General features: G+C 37.6%; 1 protein-coding gene across 5 annotated transcripts in view; it reads right to left on the reverse strand.

Annotated features, from left to right (window-relative positions):
• DCLK2 (doublecortin like kinase 2) overlaps positions 1–23667 on the reverse strand; it is a 78375-nt gene that overhangs the window by 32298 nt on the left and 22410 nt on the right. For all 5 annotated transcript variants that reach the window (XR_005626457.1, XR_005626456.1, XM_039698446.1 and 2 more), the window contains exon 3: positions 2158–2260. Coding sequence is in view for 3 of the 5 variants with exons in the window: in XM_039698446.1 (XP_039554380.1) it covers positions 2158–2260 (103 nt within the window). In the remaining 2 variants the exon portion in view is untranslated. The remainder of the gene's footprint in view (positions 1–2157; positions 2261–23667) is intronic.

Below are 23667 nucleotides of genomic sequence, written 5' to 3' on the forward strand. Positions count from 1 at the left end.
CTCACAACTGTAACCTACTCATCACAAAAACCCATTTGAGCTATGCAATACTGTATGTGACATTCTGCAGACAATATTTCTTCACGTCTTGAGTCTGGATTATTACTACAATCCAAGTTTTTACATATGCTGATGCCAAGGTTCTTGCTGTAATGGCACTTCCATATTGGGCAACTGCATAGCCAGCACTACTTCCCTTCTTTTTCAAGAAAGTGATGCTGTGACCAATTTTTGAACAGGTGAAAAATGCCTATCGTTTCCAGAAGGCTGAAACAACAGACTGCTGTCTACATATCATTAAATAACAACCTCAGTGGGAAAGGAATCAGTAAGCACACATGCATTGCCATTTTGGTAACATTTTAATTCCCACAGTTAGCATCATTAGCAAATCACTCCAAATGGGATCATAAATTTCTCTCCATATTTTGTCCCTGATGCCAATGTCATCATTAGAATGCCATGTCATCATAAAAAAATTAGGTTGAGCTGCATGCCCTGCCAGTCATGTATATACCCTGCTTTTATCCATAAAGACCCCTAGAGCTATTAGAGGAAGCAGAAGAGATAGCTGAAGAGATAAAGGAAAGAAAGAGAAAAAGGCAAGGAAATGAGCTCAACTAGTCTGCGCCTTGGGTAATGGAAAAAGCACATTTACAGCCTTAAAATCTGCTAGGGAAATTAGGATTATGCCCAGCCTGGGATTTGCATTGTGAGTCAATACAACCATGCTCTTCCCTTCCTTCCTAAGAATAAAGTAATTTTTTTAGCTGTTAACTATGTTAAAAAAACACCCTTTTGGCCACCCCCACACTAACTGACTCAACATAATCAAGCAGCTCTGGAAAAGCAGCACCCTAGCAAGAACAGCAGAATGGGAGGCAGTTGAATCCTCCATCCATCCAAATGTACAGGCCAGTGGGTAGATATACATCTATACTTCCTGCTGCAACTGAGCATTTCGTAGTGAAATAATGATGTGTGTAAAAATTACAGGAACAGAAGGTGCTGCTGTTTTTATTAAAAAAATAGAATTAAAATCCTTCATTCACAACCTGAAGCTCTTCTGGAATAACCTGATTATTCTTGCCAGGGCAAGTTTTCTTTACAAGAAATTAATTTTTTCATGAAAGAAAATCAGGGTTCCTACAGCTCTAACAATAAAGACAGGAAAAAAAAACATGTCTAGTAGGACCTGTAGTGATAGAACAAGAGAAGTGGTTTTAAAGTAAAAAACTGTAGATTCAGGCGAAATATCAGGAAGGCATTTTTTATTGAGCAAGAGGTGAAACACTAAAATAGGGTCCCTAGAGAGCTGATAGATGTCTTACCCCAGGAAACATTCAATGGAGCTCTCAGCAACCTGAACTTTTTTTTTTTTGAAGGTGTCCCTGGTCTTGCCAGGGGTTGGACTGGACAGGACCTTTAAAGGTCCTTTCCAGCTCAACCCATTCCACAGTTCCATGAACATGGAGGAAAAAGCCCAAGATTTTTATGATTTGGTATTTCAAGACGATTCCAAAACTCTCTGGTAGAGGACTGCTTTTTCCTTGAACTTACATTACAAAGTTTTTCTTTATGGAAAAACAGCTTTCGTAAAGAAGTTCAATTCGTGATCTGCCCAAGGCAGAAAGGAGGGCACAAAGTCCCAGCTTGCCTCACCTCCTTCCCTACTCAACATCCCCTATGACCTCAAAATATATACAAGGCCAACACTTGGTCTGTAGTAGACAAGTGTGAATTCATTCCACTGTGTGAATTGTCTGGCAGGGTAATTCAAGACTTGAAATGAGCATGGCTACATATGAGATTATTCAAAAATCTCATGAAGAAAGCAATATGGAAATTATCTTACAGTCACAGATGCCAAAAGTGAACATCATTAACAGATTTTAGATTCATTAGATCCATGGCAGAACATTTTATAATTCTGCTTTCCATGTAACTTTAGGGACAGTTCTGTAGGAATTTGGATCGGGTTTGTTGGTGCATTTTAACAGGCTTACAGAATCAAGACGATGGTTTGAAAAAGCTTTTTATCCATTGGAAAACATCCTCCCATGTATATTTCCCTGAATCACACCATTCTGGAGGGTTGAACAGGGGAATGGGATGGAGAAGTTCCTGTCTCAGTGGGGTCAGGACGTGCAGTCTTACCACTGTGATCCAAGACGAAGTCATCCTGAGCGTACCGGTACTTCTCTGGCCCGCACGCGATGAAGACGTCGTCGTCTCCAAAGAAGTCCTGCAAGCACGTTACCTGCACAGCCAAATAAACACACGCAGAGCTTTCAAAACTAAATCCTGAGTTAGACAGCAACAGTCAATAAGTTTATCTTTACCTTCTCACAGTAATACCATAATGTTCATTTCTAATGACACAAGCACTCCAGCTCCTCAGTAAGTCAGATCTCTCTCTAAGCAGTGCAGGAAACATCAGGGCCAAGAATGTAAAATATGACTGCCCCCTACCTCCAAAAACTCTGACATTTAGCACTCTTATTTTTGCTTATAGTTACATAGGCATGCTGATGAACTTTTTCCTATAACTACACACACATTGCTTTGACAGGAACATCTGAAAACACTATCAAATATCAAAGCTTCATGTATTAAGAATACATTAATTGCTTGTGGGAAGATTTGTTGAATTAAAGTGATTGCATCTGCAAATTGGTTTTTTTCATGTTCTGAGGCATTTAATTTCCATGTTTTAACGTCCTGCTAAAAATCATGAAGTAATTCTCCCTTTTATTAAAAGGTATTTCATATTCAAGAAAATAAAGAAATAGAATCCCTTCTATGCTCTTTACAGTTGTCTGTTTTTAATTATATGAGTAATGATTCTACTTAGATAATGATGCTATCCAAGTAATGCATGTCAAGAAGGATCAGGATATCAGAACAAAAGATGGTTTAGACATTCTCTAAAAACACTAAACCAAATACCTTGAAAAAATCTCCATCCTCAAAAGTCAATAAAAATCACCTTGTCAAGGAGCAAATGTCTGCTTTCAAAACAGTTAAAACCAAAAAGGAATTCCACCCATTCTAACTCCCTTGCAAGGGAAACAAGTGTTTGCAGGAAGCAAGATTTAATCTTGTAAATGGATTAAAATTTTAATGTGTAGTTGCTTCCCTTTTTTTTTAACATTACATGCCCACATTAAATTTAGTAGTAGAAGTTAAAATAATTTGGTAAAGCCATGAAATCAGAGAAGTAATAAAAAAATCTGCTTTTAGAGAAACAAGCTTTTTTCTTTCCCAGATACCTGTCACGACCATTTGCATATTTCACCCACTGTGACAATAGTGAACATCAGCAGGAGTACAGGAAAGGGTCTCTGGTGCCTGCAATATTCCAGAGCCCCTCAGAGAGCCCGAGCTCTCCGCAGGAACTCCGGCCAGGGCATTCCCCACCAGCAGCAGGGTTGTCATGGCAGCTCCCCCAGGAGAGCAGCCAGATCCTCAGCACAGCACACTCACAGCATCCAGCATTTGTGTCACTGTGTCACTGCGCAGCCAAAGGGCCACAGCCAGCACCAAAATCCTTTTATTGCCACCTTACTGATGCAGTGACAGTTTGCTCTCATTGATGAGAGAGATTTTCAGCTCTGCCTGCTGAAAAACTGCTGCTTTTAGTTAGCCCAAGAGGCACCAAACGCTAGATTTAAAAGGCTGCACAAATGTAAGAGAAGTTTTGCTAACTTGGGATTTATTCCTCTCTGCTTAATAATCAAGAGGACTCATTGTCATTTCCACAGATTTCCGGCACCCAACAACCAAGCCAACAGGAAAAGCTGTGAGAAAGCTCAGGAACACATCACACACACCCAGAACACAGCAGCACTGGCAGGACATGGGCAGAGATGTTCACACTCCAAGTCCCTAAAGCTGGAGCCACTTCCACAAGATCTGCCTGCCCACCACTGCTCCTGATGCCCTTGCAGAGCTGTTTCGAGCAAGTTGGAGTTAAATGCTGTGGTTTAGCAGTGCCTAAAATTAATTTTTCTATTCTGAATGAAAGCCTCACCTCGCCTCACCTCACCCCTTAACCCATCCAGTCTAACATCTGAACTGAGAGTAAGGAAAGAAGGAATGACAGATTTTATGTCAGAGTCTGGGAAATACACAGGGGTATAACTGCAAGCAGCAGCATCCCTTTGTTATCTGCAGAGCAATTCTACAGAGTAAGGCTCAGATCTGTGCACAAAAGATGACAGGAACACCCTTAGAAATGCTCTGGAAAATCTGCTGAAAATGGCTACTAGGAATGGGAATGAAGAATGAATTTTAAGAAACATGTAATTCCCACATATCCTTCCTCACATGTTCATGTACATAAGAGCTTCCCCAGGAAGTAATCCTGAGTGCCAGTGATCAGATAAGCTGCTGAAGGTGGAGACACAGCACCTCTACCTTGGAGTTCAGGCTGAGGCCAGCCTCTGCCTGCTCCCACACGCTGTGCCTGATCCCTGTGAGTCCCACCTGTCAGTCACACACCAGGACAGATTACTGTAAAAAGTATTCACCTTACTGTAAAAGGTGTCAAATACAATTATAACTGAAAGCCAGCAAACACAGCTATGAGAAAGCTTTACTCAGATCCTCGCTATATTCCAGCAGGGAATATTCAAAGTCCCCCTTCTCCCCACAAATAATTCAGACTGGCTACATCTGAAATACACAAGAATGAGAAAAGTATTGAACAAGTGTATGCAACAAAAGAGTAAGGACCTGCTAGAATTTACCAATCCCAAATCACCCCACATTATGAGGTGAGGAAAGAATTTTCAAAATTAAATTCATAGAAATGCATTTTTCTAAAAGCACAACCTGATAGTTATTTTTCTAGGCTTTTATTGTAATAAAGTCAAGGGAGGATTTCTCCAGATGCAAACTGATGTTAAAATGAAGTCTTTATCTCCTACAGAACTAAAATAAATGTACACACAGCAATTAATGGTAAAAGCTTTTCGCTCAGTGTTCAAAAAGTTAATAAGTTGAAATTATTAACTTGTTTGCATGTGATTTTGAATGCTGCAAGTCCACTGTGGTCTAACTCGCAAATCACATAATTCCACTCCAAAGAATATCTGAACTTAGGTCATAGGAGAGGAGTTTTCATTACTTTAATCAGGATGCAATCCATTTAGAAATTTATAAAACAAAAAATCTTGAAAGCATTTTTTCTTTAAGTTTCATTAGCAGTGGAATCTGTGCATATGAATAAGATATCAGGTATTCCAGAAAGTTAGGGACCAAGATTTAGTTTATCAAACTAGTGTATGATAACACTGCTTCTCTTCTCACTATCCAGTCACGGTCCTACCCACTCTTTGTTTTGTCACTCTTAGTTTTAAAAGCACTTTTCTGTTGACTTTGCATGTTTCAATTAACATGTTTAAAATGTGTTCAACCCTATTTATTTTTAAATGCAACACCCTTTCCCAGACAAACATTGCCTGTGACGTGGTAACTCCACTGCCAGCTGCTTCTTTAAAACAAGAAATGACTCACTGGTGCTCCTCTGACAACTCAAGGCTGCTCAGGCTGTCTTGCTGCACTGCTTTTCTTCAAAATACATCTCTACACACAGCAGAGTGGAGAATGTGTGAGTGAGACTGGATTGGCTTTGTACTCAGCCCCTTTCTCAGAATCCTTTCACTGGCATTCTCTCCACAGCTTTCTGAGTCTATGTGCAAACCACTCAGGACATCCCTGCTTCTTGATGGGCTCAAAAAAGACCCCAACTGAAGGAATGCAATCTTGAGACACTGGATGAAGTTTTTGACAAACACAAAGACCTCTCTTAGAGAGGCATATGTGACTAAATATGCTCTATGTTACAGGAGTGTCAGGTATAACAACAGGTTGTAAGACAATTACTGGTCAAAGCACTAGAAAATCTACAGCTAAAAGCCAAAAAAATGTGGTTTAAATGCAGAAAAAACTCCCACAAACATGGGGCATTGAAAAGGAAGGGAGAAAAACACATTTCTTTGAAAAATCAGATTCTTGATCCACTGCTGTACATTAGTGCAGTGCTTTAAGGTCACATACACCGATCATATTTACCTTCCAACATAGGCTTATGTTTCAGGCAAACATTTAAAACCAAAGATGTTAGCTCTTTTCAAAGAAATACTTCTTCAGTCAGATCAAACCACTGGATTAGAACATACAAATTGTCATCCATATGGAAATCCCTTTCCCCTTACCAGCACACATGCCTTGAAATGTGATTTACATCACTCCCTACTTACACCACATCTAACAAACAGAAGATACATTCCCCTCCAGAAAAACCATGAATAATGATGACTGTTTATAAATAGAATTCATCATGTATTTATTGACTGCCCTTTATGATGAAGATACAATGGGCAAAAATTGAAATAAACAGATGAATGTTGATCCAGAAAATATTTTTCCTCCAATCTCCAGAAGAAAAATACTTAAAAAAAAAAGGAGAGAGAGAGACTGGAGCCAAGAAGGTTTTATAAACACTTGAAAAATTCCTGGAAATTCAAATTCCCTGAAATCTGTAGCACTCAACAGAGTCCTGTGATCATATATCAACAGCCCCAGGCAGGAGCTTGGTGGGTAAACTGTCTCTATGCCAGCTCTACAAATGTGCTTCATTCTAAACGCAGAAGGAAGGGCTATAAATACAAATAGTTTGGCTTAATGTAGTATGTCTCATTCCATTTAAGTAATCAGCTACAGGACTGTACAGTTTAAGCCTGAACAGCCACACCCTCTGTCTGGGGAAAGCTTCTCTGGATGACAAATTCTCAGCAGCAGCTGAAAATGGATCTAAAACATCAAAACTGGAAAAGATACAAGAGATTATTTGTATTTGTTTTAACAATGGAAGAAATACTTGTATCTACTGACTTCAAGAAAACAGGATATGGTGTAAATATTTTTAAAAGGAAGCACAGAACATACAAGGCAAAAAGAAAACTAGGAAAACTAGCATGCACAGCAACAGCTGGATTTGTGAATGCATTTTCAGCTCAACAGCTGAGACAGGCATTTGAGGCTGAAATTCTTCAAGGACTGCAGTGGGTTTTTTTCCCCATGTATTGCTGAAAAAAAATGTGAACAATTTTTTAAACATCAGCATGACAAATCTAGATACAATCTCCCTGCTACTGCCTTAAGTATGAGGGGTTTCCACATTTCTTGTAGGAAATGCTGTCCCTCTGACTGGGATAGATTATAACTGTGCTGCCCTGGCACTTCTGCCCTTTGCCCCTTGCATCAACTTTGTTTTGTGAGTAAGCAAAAGTAAAATACTTGTCTATTTTATCAGTCAGGTCATATTTGCAATCACCATTTTTGTTTCCTCTTTTGAAATACTTTTAGCACTGCCACTTCCTCTTCACTGCCATTCAGACTTATTAAAATTCTTGCAGCATTTTCTGAAGCTGCCAGCCTTACTTTTCCAGGGTTTATGGTGCAAAATGCAAGGAAAGCATTCCTGCACAAACAGGTCAGTTGTCTGTCTGCCATTTCAGCTCCATCACCAAGAGCAGCAGGCTTAACTTGCAAAAGGAAGTTTCCTCTGGGCAGCCTCAGGAACTCAAAAAGGAAGGTGAAAAGGGCATTCCCACCCTTCCCTGCTGAGTACCATGACTTTCACACAGGAGTTTTTAGCTTGGAAATTCCCCTTGGTTCTGCTCTTTCTCAGAATAACTTGACCAAGGGAAAAGGGGTTGTTTTTGACCAATATTCTCAATTACTTACTAAACCATCAATGACCTTCATGACTAACCAAGAAGCACACAAGAAGTTCAGTACTAAAATATGGCAGCTATTTGCCTGGTTGTCCTGAGTCATGTTTTGTGACATGTCTACAGTGAGGAAATAGCCAGATGGGTAGCTAGAATACACCCAGGATGGAAAAATACTGAGTAAAGTCAAACCCATGAGACCATGACGTGCCCTTTATAAAATACTGCAATTGCCAGTATTCTTTTTTTAATTAACAACCTATTCACTTTACACAAATGACAAAGTGTCAAAGGCAGGTTTGCTAAGCAATTTGGGAGCAGGCAAAAAAAAGAAACTGTTCAAGGGCCAGAAGCCCACACTGTACACGAGAACAGCAACAAAACCCACTGCTACATCATTTCTGTAGTAAACCTGGAAAATCGGGTCAAACCGGTAAGATTCCTGCTGGTGTAATGAAGAAGCACTTGACACTTGCAAAATCTTCTGTTCCTCACCAGCTTATGTGTGTCCTCTGTGACAGCTCTACTACAGAATCCCTCTGGGAATTCCCAACGCGCACAAAACTACACGACACCAAGACAAGGGTAAGCAAGCTGCTATCCTCTGACTCAAGGCTTGACAGAGCTCAAACGCTACAGAGACTGGGCAAATCTGCCCAAAACAGCTTTAGGGTAGGCTGGGGAGCCCTGCAGTCTGAGGACACAAAACTGTGAGCTTGGTAAGACATGAGACACCCACACCTTTCCCACTGGCTACAGCTATGAGGACTATGCAAGGCACCACAATAACTTCCCCAACAGTCAACTTCCATGAGGTCATTAGCAGACAAGAAGGGACAAAAATCCCTCCTTTGTTCTCTGGAAATAATTGGAATTAGGTCAAATGCCTCTTAATTTCAGAGGCTCAAATGCACAACTATTTTGTCTGCAAAGGAAACATGAAATACAGTAACAGATCACATCATGCTGAAAGAATAAAAAAGTATCAACTCTGTTGCAAAATTTAAAATAAATGACTTGATCTTCTGTTATGCGACTGTGCATCTTGACCAGCAAAATTACCTCAGATATTGAAGAGCATGTTAAAGGTCCTTTTTCTCTACAGTTAATTTAAGCAATTCACTTGGGTTTTTGGTTTACTCTTACTCTAAAAGTCCCCTTTAAACCCATGCCATAGGTTAATTTTAAACTTCACAGCAGTCCCACAGCAGTCAATGAAATTATTCACATTCATGAAGCTATGCACAACCACAGCTTGAGAAAGGTCTGATGGCTTCCTCAGCTCTGCTGGACACTGCAATAAACTATGAAATGAATCTGATTTTTAGGTCAGAGCTTCCACAAGACATTGTCCAATTTACCACTTGAGGTTTGGCATCTTACATCCTTTTGTTTTGTCCTTCAAGTTTAATAAATTCAGCAAGCTGTGAGAGAAAAACTAAGTTTTCTGTTTCTAATAATTTGTAAATGTTGAATTTGTCTGCCTTGGATAAAGGGAGCTCATTAACCTATTTAGGAAAACAGAAAAAAAGGAAAAGAAATTGAAACAAAGACCATAATGAGAGCAATTCTTCTAGGTCAGCTTCTTAAATGACTATTTAATCAGTGGCTGTGTCACATAATTACAGTCACCATTAGAAAATGAACCTCTTTCCAGTGATATTCTATGACAAGGAAGAGCAGTGAAAGAAGGAGAAGACAAGCCCTTCCATCCTACAGGGGATCTAAGGAGTAAGAAAGGAAACAAATGTTAAATCTTTGCCTGCTGCCTGGTAAACAGAAAAAGTCTGGCAGAAAGCCCAGGAAACGCCTATTACAGTATGACAATGCAGAAATACTGAATAAACAGACTAGTCAGGTCACCACAACTCACACAGCCCCACAGCTGCTGGGAACAGATGACAGAACAGAGCACATCTCACATTTTAGTTTTTAATCTCAATTTCAAAAAGATTTTTGCATACATTTTTCTAACATCTCAAAATTTTAATTCTGGAAATGAACACGTGGAAATAGAAGATTGCATTTGGGTGTGATTCAAACACATCATCCTCACTGCAATGGAAATGACAGGAAGAAAAATAAGCTGTAGGAATGTGAATAAGTTAAAGTGAGTTCATACACGTATCTATTTCTTAAGGACTTCCAGTGCAGTAGGACTTCCTGGCAAGGTCTGCTCACCAGTTTTTCCAAAGGGCAAAACTGATCTGTCTGCAAAATGGCATTTCAAATATTGCACTGATTATGTGCAGCTATTTAGATATCAGAAAATAACAGTTGAAAAGGACTAAAATTCTGGAAATCTTGAATAATTTTGAATCAGTCTGTACCACTCATCTGTCTCTATAACACAAAACACCCCCTAACCAATCCTTACCTCAGCCGTATCCACTATTTCAACAAGAGTCGATCATTTCAGTATATTAAACAGTGAAATTTAATGCCACGCTTCTCAATTTCATGAGTTACACAAAGAAACAACAGCCTTACTGAACATGCAGTAAGTGGAAATTGGAAACAGAAAATTAGCAAGTGCAGCTTATGATTGTGAACATAATCCAGTTTGTCCGAAGAGAAAAACAAACAAGAGGATTTCCAGTTACAAGACAAGGATATCTTTGCCCATAGGTGCATTAATCACACCAGTCCACCAGTCAGCATAACAGATTCTCTCCTTAAGAGGCATAACTGGGAAGCCTAATAGAGCCAAAAATAGCACCTGACTTCACACAGCTAACCTTCCATCTCACCACCAAGTAGCTAGGCTAAAAATAAAAGCTACTTGTATTATGAAAGAACATTAAAAGGAAAAGGGCACATATAAGGACAGATATCTGGTTCACCCAATTTAGTCAAATCTTACTGATTTAATGACACCCTACTCCACAATACAAACACAGCTAAAATTTAAGTTTTACCTTTTTTCTTCTCCCATAAAATCATACCTTTGGCTAATCACCCTACTTGAAAAACATGGCATCCACATACTGTGGAAAACTTTAAAACTCCCAAAATTATATGGGCAAATATTCTATGTATTTTCAGGTTTTTTTGGTTCTTTAGATCAGAAGTTTCTGTGGCATTAATCAAGAACCTATTGCAATCCTAAGTTTCCAGTGTTTATGGGCAATTTCCTGGAGCCATTACAAAAGCTGCAGCTCTTCAGATGAGAACCATTTTTCCACAGGCAAATAACAAATTCAAACTTAGTTTGTGGCTCGTGCAGAAAGAATAAAAGAAAAGGCATAAATCTGGAAATGTCCTTTGATGACAGGTACTAATAATTTTTCATGAATCTTTAAGCTTTAAATGAGAGATTTATAGTTTTACACTGGAACAAGTTGTCCAGCAAGACTGTGGGTGTCCTATCCCTGGAGAAAATCCCAGGTCAAGTTGGATGTGGCTTTGAGCAACCTGATCTAGTTGAAGATATCCCTGCTTATCACAGAGGGGTTGGATTAGAAGACCTTTCAAGGGCCATTCAATTGATAATTCTGTGATCCTATGTTTTTCCTATGTCTTGAATTGTTCATGCAGCAGCTGCCAAATTCAGCTTTCTACTCAAATTCTATTAAAAATCAAATTAAGTAATTCTAAGGCACAAAACCTTAGTTGAAATGCACAATTCACTGAAATTTAATATTGTTATGTAGAGATATAAAAAAATCTATTGTTCTCCGAGTTCCTGTGGGGTTTAATCTTGCAGTCATTCAAAGCTGTTTTTCACAGCACTGCAATAGGAGGGGAAAAAACTTTCAATATCCTATAAATTCAGGTCTCTCTCTCAGTCCTGTTCCCTTCACAGATACTACTTCATATAACAACAAGCCTTGATAAAATCCATTGAGCTCCTCACGGATTGAAGGATGCTTTTCAGATGTATTTGAAATTTTGGTCATTTAACATAATTTTAGCCCTTAAGACTAAAGGGCTAATTTTTTTTAAAACACATTTTTAAAACACATTTACTTAGTGTTCTATTTGTTTCAGCATAGCAACAACTGTACTTCTAAATAAATTTACAGTTCTATTTTTGTAATATTACCTTGCAATGCTAACAGCTTGCTAAACAGCACACACAGCTTTTAATGATACTTGATTCTTGAAGTATCCTTCTCAATTAACTGAAAACACTGGAAGAAAATTCGGCTTATGGATGTTCTCTCTATGCACCATTTCAAACAATGACATTTCACAGATGAAAGGACTGAAATTCTGTGTAAAAATGCATCCACATAAAGTGTGGAGTTATTTTGTGCTCAGCAAATTAACTTCCATGCTTACTCTGCTTTGCCTGTCATGAATTATTGAGGTCTGCTGTACTTGCAACTTGTACACAAAAACCGGAACAGCTATGTTGGGCTAGGGGCATCAAGTAAGAAAAATGAGGATGTAACTGATTAATAGAAGGATGAGAGGCTCAAAACTGTGAAAAAAAATTAATGTACTACAGGAAATAGAAACTACTTTTTATCTGGCTTTCAAAGATCTGGTTGAATCTCATTAGCTCCCAACTTCAACCAATATTACTTCTAAGTCTGCTGCTGCTGCTTCTGAATTGCTTTAATAAGCTGATAAACAGATGTAAAATACATTTGAAGACATGGAAACATGTTTGATTTCATATTCAGACAGCAAATGTATTACAAATACACTTTAGGTACTGACAAAAGAACAGATGCATCAATACTGTCAGACCAGAAGAAAATTCTCCATGAATTTCTTCTTAAAAGAAAATCCAACAAAATACTGCACACACTTCTTGATATCTGGAAATCTCAGCTCTTCCTTTTAACAAACTTCCACAATTCCAGGAAGAAAAGCAAAATGGATGCCCCCCTCCACCCATCCCAGAAACACAGAACTAAACCCCTGCCCACTTCTCCAGATCATTGAAGAGCACAGATAAGAGGTGCTAAACCCCATTTATCAATCAGTGGACTTCTGTGGCGTCTGCTGAGGCTCCTTTTGAAATCACACCACAACACTTTCATTGCCATTCTGCTATTAGCAGATTGGAACTCAACTCCGGTGAGTGAGGCAGAGGATTTAGGTGACTCAGTACTTTTTATTTTCTGAGTTAAATGCTGACTCAGTGTGGGTTTTTCTTTAGTTGAAGGGTGAGTAGATCAGAAGGCAAAGATGCTTAGAAGGCCATAATTCAGCAATAGGCTGCTAAACATTAAAAGCCTCTAAAGTAGTCTGGATGACTGTTTCTGCTGAGCCAGAACATGAGAAATGCTGCTGAACACTGGAAGCATCTGGGTAGCATCACCATGTTTTATGGACCTCTGCATCAATCACATCAGAGGTGCTTTTGAAATGCATGAGGAAGTTAATTTCATTTTGAAATTATTAGCTCAGAAGTAATTCATTCTATCTGGAAATAGATTTTCAGAGACCAAGAATATTACTTCATAGATTGTTACTGAAGATCTATTTCAAAACCTTTATTATTTTTTCATTTTTTAAAATAAGAAACTTTAAAAATATATTCCAGGCTTCCTCCTTCTGTAAGATACTGAACTATGAAGCGCAGATTGGAGCAAAAACAAACACAAAACCATAACATCAGTAACAGTGAAGCTCAACACTGAAGGCTCTGCTCAGAAAGCAATGCTGGCATCCTTAAAGAATTTTTCACTTTCTTCCACTTATATCTGGCAGTACTTGAATCCATGCATTCTTCCAAACTCTTAGTGCTCACTGAAGAGCAAATATTCCTCGTATTTACACAGAATTATACATGTATTCCTTGTAATACAAACCTCTTTTGACTCATAAAGCAAATTTGCATAATGGGAGGCCCAATGCAAAGTTTGGGTTTGTACAATATTGAGATTCTGGCTGACCAAACCTTTTCAGTGGTTTGGCAAAAGCTATTTTTTTTCCAGAATTCTATTCAAGATAACTACTGGTAAACTGACAGTCTCCCAAGTTTCTGATTTTCCAATAATAAAGTCAGAGTTCACTAAATGTATTTTTTTGTTTGAGGGCTGCTTTTTCGATTAACCCTTTTTCCTCTATCTAAAAAGATTTTTAGAAGCATGAATACATTACTGAAAGGCATTCAAATACAGTAATAAATGTGAAATGGGGTACTTTTGTTTATTTTAGGGGTTTTTTCTTGTTAAATCACCAGTTCATGAAGCATTTCATCATACTTTGTCTGCAGGATGCTAAACAACCCATGTACAGGTATCAATACCTCATTATTTTCATGTATCAATACCTCATTATTTTCACTGCATTGATTATATTTTTTTCACAGACAGAAAAACAGCAAATGCAGCAGTAGGATCATATTGTGTAAAGCTAGCTAGCCTATAAATCATTTATCACCTATATCCGGCTAAATAAAAAACACAAACAACAAGGAAAACCTCATCTGCTTCAAGCTAAAAACTAAGACCAGGTTATGGAAGAGGAAGCAAAAATTATTCATGTGATTGATGAGAAAAAAGTTATATTGCCATATCAGCAAGAGTAGTTATGAAATAGTTTTGTGCCACTGCTTCACCATTGTGTGGAGTTTTTTTTCTGTTTAACTAGTTCTCTTTAACATCTTTATGTATCTATCAAATCTGTTTTCACATTTGATGAAAGAGGATTTTTAGACACATTACTTAAACTGCAAATATAGATAAAAATGCAAACTATATTTCAGTTTATAACAAAACTGGGAACAGATGAGGGCTGCAATATTGCACAGCTAGTGACAAGAGATCATCTGCAATGATACAGAGGGTGCTACTAAGCTGGTCTGTGGCACTTAAGAACAGCAAATGCAGCCTCAGGAAGTGAACTGCATTGTTATTTTGCACAGAATTAGAAGCTACTGTAGCTGCAATGTTCTCTGGTAGCTTTAATTCTGTTTCCATCACAGCTCTCAACAAATGGAATTAATCAAGGTCCAGCTCAGTGTGCCCAAATCCAAGCTGCAGCACTGATGCTTTTGCTGCATACTGCAATTTAAAGAGGATGGTATCAGCATGTTCCAAAATGCACCTATGATTGCAGCTGATGGAAATACCCATGCAAGTAACTGTGAATGTTAATGGTATCAGCATGATGTTCAGTCTGGACAAAAATGCACCTATGATTGCAGCTGATGGAAATACCCATGCAAGTAACTGTGAATGTTTGGATTACAGGGTTTTTTCATTACCATCATCAGGATTAATTTGCAAAACACCAAAAAAACCTTCCAAAGTCCTTCCTCATTTTCCTAAAATGCAGTGTCCTCACCAAGACTAAGCACACATAAGATCATGACATAAAGAGCCTAAAGGGGTATTTAAATAGTTTTAAAATTTATTCTGCAATAAGAACACTCCATGCAGAAGGGAGGTCTGCAGCACAGCCCCTTCCACAGCCTGCACCTGGGCTTGCAATGGCAGAGAAAGGCACATTGGGCCAGAGTCTGCTTGCAAGAACACAATAAAAGGAATATGGGCTGCCTCTTGATAGCTCAAGAACACAACTCCATGCAGCCAGCAGCAGCACCAGCTTCTGTTCAGTAGCTCATCAGCAGCAGGTACTGAATCTGCTCACAGCTTTAACAAAAAAAAAAAAAAAAAAAAGTGTTTGCTTTGAAGCAAACACTGCACAGGTTGTCCTTGTCACTTCTGACCACAAATACAACAACACAGCACCATGGCACCAAACTAAACTTCTGTTTTCTGCAGTCAGGTCAAGATTTCATTGATTTCAGCTGCATAAAGTACACAATGTCTGGAGAAGCATCATAATTTAAGCACATACAGGGATTTGTCTCTTTATTTTCCTTCCTGCTAACTTCCATTACACATATGGCTTAATACAAAGTTAGTTGTCTGATCCTGAAAAAGCTGATTAAAATAAAAATACAAACACATTTTACTGAGATTTTGTAGGTACTTTGTGTCAGAAACACCCGAATTCTTGTCACTCTACTTCTCCTTAGACCACAAGGATCATATTCTCCAAAAGCAGAAAATGCTTCCTTAGACTTGATTTCTGACATTCTCTTCAAATGCTGGAATAACACCAGCCTTGAGATAATATAGACCATAAAAGGCTAAACCAGGTTGTTAAAGGTGTCAGAACATCACCTTTGAACCACCTATACTAAAAGAATGCCTTTGCACTGCCTGCTCTTGCAAATTCTTCTCCTTAAAAATCAGGAGAATGTCTGTCCACACTGGAATCCCAGTTAGAATTTAACCATTCTTACACTTGTTTACAGCAGTATTAGCCTTAATCCATTTAGCCACGATTGCTAAAGCAGCAGTAATAGTTGTGGTGACTAGCCCTTCATTACTGAGGTTATTGGTGTCCTTATTTATGTCTACTCTCAAGGTCTAAGGCTTTTGCAGATATTCCCCAGCGCTTAAAGAGCTTCCTAAGCAGCTTCTGGGAACATATGTTGTTTTTACTAGCTCTGGGTAGAGTTTCAGTGTGTGTGCCAAGCAGACCTCCTTGGGGCCCTGTCAGTGATCAACTGATTCACTGTTCAAAATTAGAACCCAAGCCCAGCTACTTTTGGCAGATTCACTCTGTGGGAGAGTCTTGATTTTTGGTCTGTGTTCAGCACATCCAACCACAGTTATTTGATTTATTTTACTGTGACATTTTCTCCAGTGATTTATTAAAAAGGACTGGCATTACAGAGCACTCTGTGCAGTGCCTTGAGGTGTGCTGGCAGACACCTGCCTGACTCGCAAAGCCTTCCCCAAACAATGACCTGACTTAGCAGCTGCCTTACAAAGAATGATTAGAGAAATAATTTCTCTTGCTACAAATCATCTATTCATATTAACAATAGTCTTTTTGAATCCAGTTGCAAGTGGAAAGTCCGAGGCATAATAAGCAATGTGGCCCATTTATTCCCCAAAATAGGGGCACAATGCTAAAAGGTTTTCTAGAAAGCATATACTGAAACAATGGAGTATTTTTCCTCCTTTTCCTGAGTTTCCCTAAAAAAATACTTCTAGTGTAGATACAGACCCCCAAGAAGGGAATTTTAAATTATCAGCAACTACTTTTCTATTCCTAATTAGTTTTTGGAAACCATCTGTTTTCTGTGAACACCATGTTGAAACTGCTGCTTAGAACACCATATGGAAAAGTTAACTGCAGCTCCAGGAATCTATGGCTCATCCTGCTTCTAAGTATTCCATAGATGTTCCCCTGACAGCTTTTCTTTTGTGGAAAGAAGGCTGTAACAGTATTTTTTGTTACAAAACTCTTTGTTTACCAGTCAAAAAACACACCAAAAAAACCCAACTTCTGTAATTTTTACACAAACGTTTACATTCAATAGCCAGATAATGGTGCTTTAAAAAGAGGAAGGACTATTAATAAACACAGAGGAGCTCAAGCATCATGGAAGGACTGAATGCAGCTTTCTGCAGAGCTGCATTAAAGTCTAAAACTAATTTTTATAATTCCTATATTGCATCCAAGATCTAGATCAAACAAAACAGAACAGCTCAGAGCTGTAAGTGAGCAACAGATTCTCTGGACTCATGCTGAGTTTTCTCAACTCAGTGTTTATCTGTATGGATATTCCTGAGAGCATCTGGAGAAAGCTGTAAAAGATACAGCATGAAGTGCTTGTAGTACAAAAATCAAGTTCATTCAAAGTTCTTAGTCCTCCTGGGAAGATTCTCTTCTCTGATTTGGTTGACTTATTTGTAATACTTAGGATAACTCTAAAACCAGCAGGCTTAAAAAATGAAAACCACTTCCAAAACAACCCACAACAGAAGTGCAATCTCCCCCTAAACACAGTTACTCATCATATACTTCATGTTTAATTAAGTGCTGTCAACTCAAATTCAAGTTTACACACAGCCACCAGGAATGTTCAAGTATTGCCCTGTGCCTCAGCAAGTTACTACTGTGATAATTCTGTGCAAGGAGGCAAGAAGCAGTAAGACTCAACAAGAATAGAAAAGCAGAAAAATTTAAGAGTATTAACAATTATGAAAATAGCACTATTTCAAACATACACGTTTCATCTCCCTCCAAGCTCACATTAAAGATGGCAGGAGCACAAGATTAAAACATTTTTTTAAATGAGAAGGTATTCTATGCTTTTTAACAAGTATAGAAGTTTAAAAATAAATAATATTGTTATATGCCTCATAGGCTACAGGCAAATGTGCCTGCCTACCCTCAGTCTTTATCTGTGCCATCCTTTTGGTCATGCACTTTAGAAGTTATTGCCATCCTCTGCCAACTCAGATTTCCCAGTAAACAGTGACTTGTTTTCTCAAAATTGGCAAATTTTATTGATATTTTAAGAATAAAATATTCTAAAATAAGACTTTTACTTCAGTTAATAGACTGAAGTAAAGGCCTTATTTATTGTGTCATTGTAAACTCCTTATATCCAAATGAGTGCAAAAATCCTCTATGGGGATTTACTGTCTGCCACATGAAGTGGCAGATGCTGCATCAGCTTTTTCTAAAACTGTCTGGTGACATTCTTTTAAAGAAACACTGCAAAAGTGCATTTCATTTACTCCTTGATGGTCCCTCCAATCTCCACCATTCCAGGGAAGCACAACTGCTCATCCCTTACTACCATCAAGCTTGGGACAAATTGACCCAAAGGAAAAAACTTTTTTTTTTTTTTTTTTAAATTCACTGAACTGAGTTCAATTAGAACCAATATTCATTTGACAGAATTACCTTTCTGTGGAGTGAGATCATAATTACCTAACGTGTCTGGTTAGAAGCATCAATATTTCATCAACTGAAAGCCAAGAAATATTTTTCACCAAGTTGCAAGACTAATTATTCTTTCAATACAATGTTTTAAATAACTTTTACTACAGTCACAGCCAAAAGTTCCCAGGTGCTTTCCAACAGATTTGCCATTGAAAGAATTTAAAATCACTCTATACTTTGCTGCAACACCAAAGGAAATCCCAAACAACATATTATTACCACTAGCTTACAAAATATAATTTTTACTACAATTCATTCCACATTGGAGGAAAGATTGCAAGAGAGGGAGGGGAAAACATAAGTGAAAATTCCCAGTGAAAATTATTTATAAAAAGCTCTGAATAAAGTCATGTCACACTTATTATCCTATAGAGAACATGCAGTTACGGGTACACTGATGCAATTTTAGAATTTGTTAAATGTTACACTTACCTTTCAGTATAAACTGTATATTATCAGCAGAAAAACCAGAAAGAATCTACACCAAATATACCAAAAAAAAGAAGAAAGAGGAAGGGAAAAGAAGAAGGGAAAAGAAGAAGGGAAAAAGAAAGAAAAAGCCGTGGACACTCAATCCTTTTAAGTTGAAAAAATGGCAAAGAGTGTTGAAGCAGGTAAGTTTATCCCTCAACTTATATGCAAAACTAATACCTTGCCTAGAGATACATCCATTTAAATACCTTGCCTAGCACACACAGCAGGGGAAAAAGCGGGTATAAAAAAGCCTGTCATATTCAGACTGAAATCACCTGGGGCATTTCCAAGGCTATCTTAATACTACAATAATGACATAATAATGCTGCAATAGTGGAAGCAAAGGAAGCAAGACAAATGCAAATCAAATCCCATCAGAGAGGTGATGGAAAAGGGTCACTAAATTAGAGGAAAGCAGATATCAAGTTTCTGCAAAAGAGGTGATGCACAGTAAGTAATTTGCAACCAGCAATTTTATTATCTCTGTTTTGCAAATGAAGAGCTTGTCAAGTGCTCCATGTATATCCATGCACTAGTGAAAACATGCAGGTATTTTTTGAAAATTAATTTCTCAGAACCCTAATTCCAACCTGAGAATTTAATTTTTAAAATAATTGTAAATGTTCATAAGTTCACAAATCTAAAGAATAACCTAATGCATCAAATTCTAAGAGCTGTCAGCCAGATTTAACCAAAGAATACAATCTAACAAAATATCAGAAGTGAACAAATGGTTCAAATATACTATATATCAGTTTCAAATATACTTTTTATTTTAAAAAAAATCGGTTGTCTTGAGGATACAAATTCCGAAAACAATTTTATGTATTTTACAAAATACAAACCCTCAAGCATACATACATACAGCTATGTATACAGATGTATGCATGATAAAGAATGCTACTTTTCTCACTGAAACCTGGTGATACACTATTAGAATAAGAGTTCCTTTGCTAATATTCCATTTCACAGAAAGCCCGCACTCTCTATTATAGCAAATGATAATTTAAAAAAGTAACTCTATGGAATAAGACAAAGTTTTAAGTTGTTCCCTGTCATCTAGGGACAGTTTACACAAACATTCTAGACAAAATTACAAAGTTATACAAAATATCTAATCCCTAGCTAAAAATAACACTTTTTGAGTGTGCTAGTCAGACTGAAAGTGACTCATGGTGAACATGAATCATCTAAAACATTTTCAAACTAATTATATATGAATATATAAAGCACTGAGAAATAAATGAGTTCAAAAACAGCCTCTAACTTCAGACTGGTCCCTAACAAAGTCAATTTACAAAAGAAATATTAATATTCATTCCTTATGTCACACCTGAAAAGATTTTTTTTCTTCACTCCCTACTTTTGAAATTCATTTAATTCTTTTTTCTATCATGAAATGAGAAAGTGTTGTAATTCTATCAGTCTGCTAACATGGATTCACAGTGGGGTCTGCATGGGAAATCTCAGTTTCTCTCTCAATCCCTCCCCAACGTTTACAGCAGAATAATTTTTGTTCAGAGCAATGATAATTTTCACAATACATTGCCAGGAATCTGTATAAATTTTCATTGGCTTTGAAGAGAAGGAAGAAACATAGGCACTACAATTTGGGAAAAATTTTGGAAAAAGGATAAGATTCCACATAAAATATAGCTCCATTTTCAACTATCAGCCAAACAAACCAGAAGACAGGAGTATTTTGCCTCTAACACACAAGTGAGTCCAAGAGAATTTCACCAATGAACTCAGCTAGAGATGAAGAAAACAAACCCCAAAAGCACATCTAAATATTTGGAAGTACTCTAAAATACAAGCTGAAAACTTGAGAAGGGTGAAAGACTCAGGATTTGTATTCAGAAGGAATACCCAGAGACCTTTCTCACAGCTTTTCCATAGTCCAGAAGAACACACCTCAGTGTGCATGGTGCATTTGTGTCCAACCACTGGAGAACAGCCAGAGCAGGTACACATCTAATTTATCTTTGTTTACCAATACACAACTTATCTTGTGTAAGCAGAAGAGTATGTACAAACTATTTTTTACATGACAGCAGCATTCTCCATAGGATGGTACCAAGAACTATTCCATTTCCTCTCCTCAGGGAGGCTCTTGGTTAAGAAACAATGCCCTCCACTGCCAGCCACCAAGTGCAGACCCTGCTGACAGAGCTAATGCAGTGAAAGCTGATTTTACTGCTTGGTTAAGAATCCTTATTCAAGCAATATGCATAAACTGCAGTTTTCAATTTCAGATAGCTATTTAGAACTTCTGGGCTTGCATCCGCCTCCCAAGAGATAAAGACAGGAGGTTTAAGTGTTGTGATCTGGCCTTACAAACTCCATGTGACTAATCATATTTTAATAGCTTTATAACTTTTTGCTTAAACATCAGTCAGGCTGAGTTTTCAGGCATGCCCTTCCCCGATAATTAATAACTTTTGCTAGGTGTTTATATCCAAAAGCTCCATGTAAATCTTATTTCTTACAAAGGAGTGTGACAGAGGCTTCAGAAACCCTCAGATAAAAATAATATAAGGCGCTGAACTACCAATCATTTTTAGAGGTACATAGTCTCTCACTACTTCTCATAATTTCCAGTTAATGCGTTTTTGATTTGTACTGAAACAAAATATCTGGCAAGTCCTTTTCAAGTCCATTACAGTAGGTGTGGTGTCATTCATACTTGGTTATGCAGACCTTAAATGAAGATGAAAAAATGAAGTTCCAGAATAGAAGCTCAAGGAATAGAAACATTCATCTCCTACTAATTATTGTCAAAATATGTGACCAAGCCATGAGAATTACTTTGGAAATTGCAGACAAATTTCTATCCGTAAGAAGAAATGTCAAACATTTTCATTCCCCCAGTAACTGTCCTAAAATTTGAATATTCAGTGACATACTGATAGGAAGAAAAAGAAGTTATTGAGATAAGTATCACAGATACATTTTTTTAAAGTCACATGTTTGAGAAGTAGAAGATTGGAAAAAATAATATGTAAAGTGTGCTGTAAGAAATCAAAATGTATTCATGTGCCAAACTCAAGAAAATCTGTAAAATAATTACTAGTTCCAAGAGTATTCAAAGGCCTCTCAGTCCCTAAAAACTTCTCGGAAAACACCTTTGCACCTTGGACTGAAACTTCTCTCCTGGGCTTCTTGATGATTTGTGACAGAAGACAATGACGAAGTTTTCACACATCCGATTACCTACGTCAGTCCAAAAGCAGAAGCAAATCCCTGCCAGGTAAAGGAAGATTAGTGCTTGAACTAGAACTGCACTGTTAAGGAGGTGACACACTTCAAGAGCTGCAGGTTACAACACCACTCTGATACTAAAACTCCATAAAATTGTGTTGTTTGCGTATGAAAGTGAAGGAGGAAAAAATACAGAGCTTTGCAAATGAGATTTCATCATTTGTTCATTGTTCCCTTAGATTTTACAAGCTTAGAATATCCATTTTACTGCATTTTTGCTTTAAGTAAAAATAGAAAGTAATATATTCTAAATTTTGCAAGTATATATTACACAAATATTAAAAACATGCTCTAATACAACAGATTTGTGTGAAAAAATTATGGAACAGACCTTGCATGGGTACCTGCAGACAGATTTCCCTGCTTAATCCCCCCAAGTCCAGGGAAGTGCAAGGAATACTTTTCCCTTCAAGGCAAAAATATCAGCCACAAAGGGAACCAGCCAAAATAATTGCTTGCAGGGATGGGGACATTTTTTGAGTCAGATGTTCAGGACTCCAGTGTGTTCTCTTTGCAAATTAAACCAAAACACTTTCCAAGACTTCTCCAGACATCTGCCTGTACAGCCACATGGGCATATTCTGCATTATTGGGTCCCTTGGAAAATACAGGGAGAATGCTTGTCTCATGTTGATCTTCTCTTCATCAATTTTATTGTGGTTAAATCAACCAGACCCTTGATTTCTTTAAAAGGGGAACAGCAGATTTCTACATGCAAGGAAATAGCACCTTCAGAAACCACTTACAAAGATAATTCTGGGTCTCCTGGTACTCTTTGTGGCATAACCATCCTTTTTTTCTTAAATTTGTTTTAGGTAACTGTCCTGTTTTCCATCAATTTTATCCATGAGTCCCTAAGTACAAGGCAAGTTGAAAGTAAGAGATAAGATGGGGAAAGCCAAGAAAAGCCAAATCTACTAGCCAAAAATCCAACTTCCCATTTAGCTTACAAGTTGTATTTTATCCTTTCTTGCTTTCTTCTGAAATATTTTAGTTTCTTCAAGAAGACTTGCATAAATACAGAGATATCCTCCACCATGTATGAGTAAATAAAGTACCAAATAAATAGAAACAAAATAAATATTTAAGAACATGGTATAGATTGCATATTTGCACAACAGAAAAAAAAAGATTGTTGGCTCAGTGAACAAGTGCTACAAGAACACTGACTTTTACTGCCTACACTGTAAACACTGAGTTATCACTCCCTCCTATGCAAAGCTTTCAATCTGCAAGCCATAAACAGGGTCACTGTTCCTTTTTAAGTGCTGGGAAGCTCTTTGCTTTTAGTAGCTGGCTTGTGTTGCTATTACTTTAATACTGCTTTTCCATTTGAGTCTTCAGGTTTCTCTGTTTAAAGGTTCACTGCAAATTAATCAGTGAGCAATATTTTAAACATTAAAGACAAATATTCCTTTCCTCTCTCCAACAAACTGTTTCATGTTTCCTGCCATTAATTTAGTATGGAACA

Source organism: Passer montanus, unplaced genomic scaffold (genome assembly GCF_014805655.1).
Source record: "Passer montanus isolate IOZ18808 unplaced genomic scaffold, ASM1480565v1 scaffold125, whole genome shotgun sequence".
NCBI classification, from domain to species: domain Eukaryota; kingdom Metazoa; phylum Chordata; class Aves; order Passeriformes; family Passeridae; genus Passer; species Passer montanus.